The sequence below is a fragment of the Triticum dicoccoides genome, chromosome 3B, assembly GCF_002162155.2.
Source record: "Triticum dicoccoides isolate Atlit2015 ecotype Zavitan chromosome 3B, WEW_v2.0, whole genome shotgun sequence".
Taxonomy (NCBI): domain Eukaryota; kingdom Viridiplantae; phylum Streptophyta; class Magnoliopsida; order Poales; family Poaceae; genus Triticum; species Triticum dicoccoides.
Genome location: NC_041385.1, coordinates 19,990,730 through 19,995,078, shown reverse-complemented (window position 1 = coordinate 19,995,078; position 4,349 = coordinate 19,990,730). Strand labels below are relative to the sequence as shown.

The window sequence follows — 4,349 nt, the reverse complement described above, 5'->3', positions numbered from 1 at the left end:
TAAGATTGGTATGCCTCCACGGCGCCAACGCCCAACACAACTTCGACAATGGCCTGCCACAGTTGATGCCCGTTGACCCTCGGGTCGCTACCGTATGGGAGACGTGGGAAGATCGGAGGCATGTGAGCGCGTCGAGATGGAGCATGTCGACGAGGCATATATGGCGGAGCTCCGCCACCTATACCAGGAGCATGGCAAGCAGGAGCATTGGTTGTATGAGCTATACAAGTCCGGGGCAGCAGTGGTCATCGATCTTTGCTCCAGCGATGACGATGGAGACGGCGATGGCGGTGGTGGTGGCGACGGAGTGTGTCAGGCGGTGTCGGCGGAGCGGGCGAGGATGCCATGATCGAATCAGACCGGGAGAGGTTGATGAACGAGAGAGCTAGTGAGTAGTATTTTTATTTTTTATGCAAGCTAATTCCAATTTCTTTAAGTTATGTAATATAGTTTATGCAACTAGTTGAATCGAATTCGAATCAAGTTTGATGTAGTTGTTTGAATCAAATTTGCACCAAATTTGCGTTCAGTTTTTTTAAGGAGTTCAGTTTAGGACTTTGGTTAGAAGCGACACCTTTTTAGAGGAGCGAATATACTCCACTAAAGGATGCTCGTCCATTTGTGAATTATAGGGAATCGGTTAGCGATTCTCTTACGGGTTCTTTTGTAAGAGATTGACATGTCCTCTTCCCCACTAATCTCCCTCCCCCTGATTTTAACTATACCCCTTTCTCCCTAATGATAGTCTTCATTTTAATTGTCCCTAATGATAGTTACCGAAGGAAGGATGTCTAACAAGTCTACTTTTTTGTGAGGGAAAACTCTGCTGAGTTTTATACATCAAATGGAATGTTGATATGACAACTTACAATAACAAGGAATACCAAGCCCAACAAAGCGTCCAACACCAAGTTCTAGAGCATACTTAATTTGCTAATCTATCTGAATCATGATTACCTCTTCTCTCTGCATGCACAATGGTAAATTACACCTGCTCGCTCTGTGACCTCCAATATAATAATCGCATGGGTTCCTCCTGCTGTTTCATGCACAACGCCGACTCTAAAGGGGAATCATTTTCAAACACTAATTAAGATTATTCTTAACACTAAGTAGCACACAATCAAGCGAGCAGTGCCTTCCATCGGTTTTCTTAAATTTGTTTTTAGTTTTTTAACAACTATGCACATAGTTTTTTAGTTCCTTTTTGCTTTAAAAAAATTATGATATTTTTTAAAATTCACGGTCACTTCTTAATCACAGATTTAAAAAAAAACCTGCGAACATTTTTTTTGTAATACATCTACATTTAAATCTTGAGAACATCTCTTTAAATCTGTGCAACTTTTCTGAATTTATGAATATTTTAAACATTCTTGAACGATCAACCAGACCTAACGTCATGCTACTTCCCATGAAGAAACCGACGTAAATTCAATTTCTTGACGACCATACATTAAAATGGACGGGTTCAAAGGATCTATGCATATGGATGTACGTTACTAACAACTTAAGAATTCTTCACGACCTAATCATCACACACCGCCGATCGATGTGCGGCGCCGACGTTGAGGACCAAGTGTAGCACACGATCACTCATAGTAAGATTCAAGGAATGTGTCTGCGCGTACATAAATATATCTCTGGATTGGCCCTCAAGCCATTGCATGGCTGCACGGCCAGGCACATTTGCACGCTAGCTGCTTCATTCACTAATCAGGGTGGCCTTCTGACGTAAGAATGAATCAACCGCATGTGAAGACTATATAAACAAACGATGATGAGATTATGAGCACCACATCACCACACAACCATCACCCACAAATCAATATAGACAGTACTCATCGGCTTGCGCGCTCCAGTACTCATCACTGATCTGCTACATATATCATAGCTGTGAAGTTTCGAGGGCACACAGCCATAGATATGGCTCCAGCTCGAGTTGTTGTGGTGCTGCTGCTGGCGGTCAGCTGTGCGCTGCTGTCTGTGGCTGCGGACACCACAAATACTCCATCCCCACAACCGTTTGTATGGCAGAAGGCGCATGCGACGTTCTACGGCGGCGCTGACGCCTCCGACACAATGGGTAATCATTCAAGTCACACAACTACATATATCTTGTGTGTGCATGCCCGCTTCATCTTGTTCTTCTGTCTATTAAACCTTGCGATGGATATTATATATTACAGGTGGCGCATGCGGGTATGGCAACCTCTTCTCTGAAGGATACGGGACACGCACGGCGGCTTTGAGCACCGTGCTATTCAACAACGGCGCCGCGTGCGGGCAGTGTTACAAGATCGCATGTGATCGCAAGCGCGCGGACCCGTTGTTTTGTAAGCCGGGCGTGACAGTGACCGTGACGGCCACTAACTTTTGCCCACCGAATGACGCCCTCCCCAATGATAATGGCGGCTGGTGCAACACGCCAAGGCCGCACTTCGACATGGCCCAGCCGGCCTGGGAGAAAATCGGTGTTTATAAAGGTGGCATCATCCCCATAATGTACCAGAGGTATATATGCGCCTCTTATAAGTTCATAAATTAGCCCAATGTCACCGGAGCCACATAACATCAACTCGTTCTATGCCACTACCATAAACAAGCAGGGTTCCGTGCGTGAAGCGGGGCGGCGTGAGGTTCAAAATCAACGGTCAGGATTACTTCAATCTTGTGCTTGTGAGCAATGTTGCTGCAACAGGCTCCATCGAGTCCATGGATGTCAAGAGCAATGATTCTGAAGACTGGATGCCTATGGCACGAAATTGGGGTGCTAACTGGCACTCGTTGGCGAACCTTAGCGGAAAGATGCTCTCCTTCAGACTAACCAACACTGATGGACACACGCTTGTGTTCAACGACATTGTGCCAAAGGGGTGGACCTTTGGGCAATCATTTGTTAGCAAATTGCAATTCTAGCAAGCAATGTGTGCCGACCAATTAATTTACCAGGGCAAGGTATTGATTTGTAATAATTAATTGCATAAAGTGCAAGTTATGGTGCTTAATGTGTGTGTGCTGCTTGTAGCACTGATCTAATTTTAAAATTCAGTTTCTTCATATTCACTGTGTAGTTCGTATGGTGTATAAAAGATCCAGTTCATTCTGTCGATTGAGTATTCTACAAAATTACTTATATAATGCATTCTGTAAATAGATTATGTCAGTTTTTTTCAATTTATGGTAAGCCGCTAACATATAAGCATTGAAAAATATCCATGAAAAAACCCAAATTATGCATTCCTGTTGAACATGTATAGTTTTAGTAGAACTATTTCAAGAGGAAGGGATTTGAACAGAAGTGGTCGGGAGAAAGAAAGTGGTCACTTATCTTTGCTAGTTGAAAAGAAGTAACATTTGAATATGCAAAGTATATATAGATATACAATTTCTCTGGCCAGGTCATTTTTGAACCAATTTTCTTTTAATTTTAGTTTGACCCTTCTCTTTGAAGAGAAGAACTTTGTAAGTATCAGTTCTTATTCATATGCAAAAAAAGGAAAAAAGAAAAAGAAAAATCAGTTCTTATAACTGATCGATGGAGCTAACTGCATGCAAGTCTTCAAATATGTTTACGCGCTGCTTTATAGATAAAGCATAAACAAAAGTATTTGAAGAATCTCAAAATTATCAAAGCGTTCTAGGATAATCTCAAATTAATTGGAAACAGTCGTATTTAGAGAATTAGGAAACCTTGGTCGAAGCGATGGTTTTATTATCATGGAATCCCTCCTCGATATGCAAATAAGTTTGCTTTCACACTCCATGGGGGATTGTGTCGCAAAGAGTTGTCTATAAGAATGAAGAACTCAGTCTGTCTATCCATCAACAGAAAAACGCACTACAGAATTCAGAATCAGCATGTAGCTAGTATGCTCATCTCATGTACGCAAAACATAGATCTGGCATGCATATGCGTGTTCAGTAATTGTCCATCTTCACATAGGTGCCAATCGCGTCAAGGAATTGGCCGGATCGCGCGTGGAAGCCGATGATCTTGCCACCGGGGCCGGCGTGGAGTGCGAATGGCACGCCGTCCTCTTTCCCGTACGGCCCGTAGCTGCGAAGGTTGCTGACAAACTTCAGCGATCTTACGACGACAAAGCCCTTGAATTGGCCATAGTGGCCATGGACGCTCGTCAGGTACTCGTCCTGCTGCAGACTGAACTGCACGTCCAAAAACAAAAAGGTAGTAACAGAGAGACCAACACTAGTGTCGACTCTCGAGATAGTGGAAATCAATGGCGACGGGATACCTACCGGGGAGGGCTTGCCGCCTTCGCCACCCCACCTGTCGGTCCACGCCTCCTTGCCCTTCCGCTCGTACATGACGGAAATGGCGTCCACGG

The 4,349-nt window shown here is 43.9% G+C and overlaps 1 protein-coding gene across 1 annotated transcript; it reads left to right on the top strand.

Annotated features, from left to right (window-relative positions):
• The first annotated feature begins 1,824 nt into the window (after nt 1-1,824).
• On the top strand, nt 1,825-3,065 carry LOC119280562 (expansin-A24-like). Its single transcript, XM_037561374.1, has 3 exons — nt 1,825-2,086; nt 2,190-2,514; nt 2,610-3,065. The coding sequence occupies exons 1-3, from the start codon at nt 1,927-1,929 to the stop codon at nt 2,917-2,919; spliced, it is 795 nt and encodes a 264-aa protein (XP_037417271.1). The 5' UTR covers nt 1,825-1,926; the 3' UTR covers nt 2,920-3,065.
• The last annotated feature ends 1,284 nt before the right edge of the window (nt 3,066-4,349 follow it).

What these genes read in the sequence shown, in the direction of transcription:
- LOC119280562 (XM_037561374.1), top strand. Translation starts at nt 1,927, where the DNA reads ATGGCTCCAGCTCGAGTTGTTGTGGTGCTGCTGCTGGCGGTCAGCTGT. An exon ending in TGACGCCTCCGACACAATGG is followed by an intron (nt 2,087 to 2,189) that starts GTAATCATTCAA and finishes TATATATTACAG; the next exon opens with GTGGCGCATGCGGGTATGGC. An exon ending in ATCCCCATAATGTACCAGAG is followed by an intron (nt 2,515 to 2,609) that starts GTATATATGCGC and finishes ATAAACAAGCAG; the next exon opens with GGTTCCGTGCGTGAAGCGGG.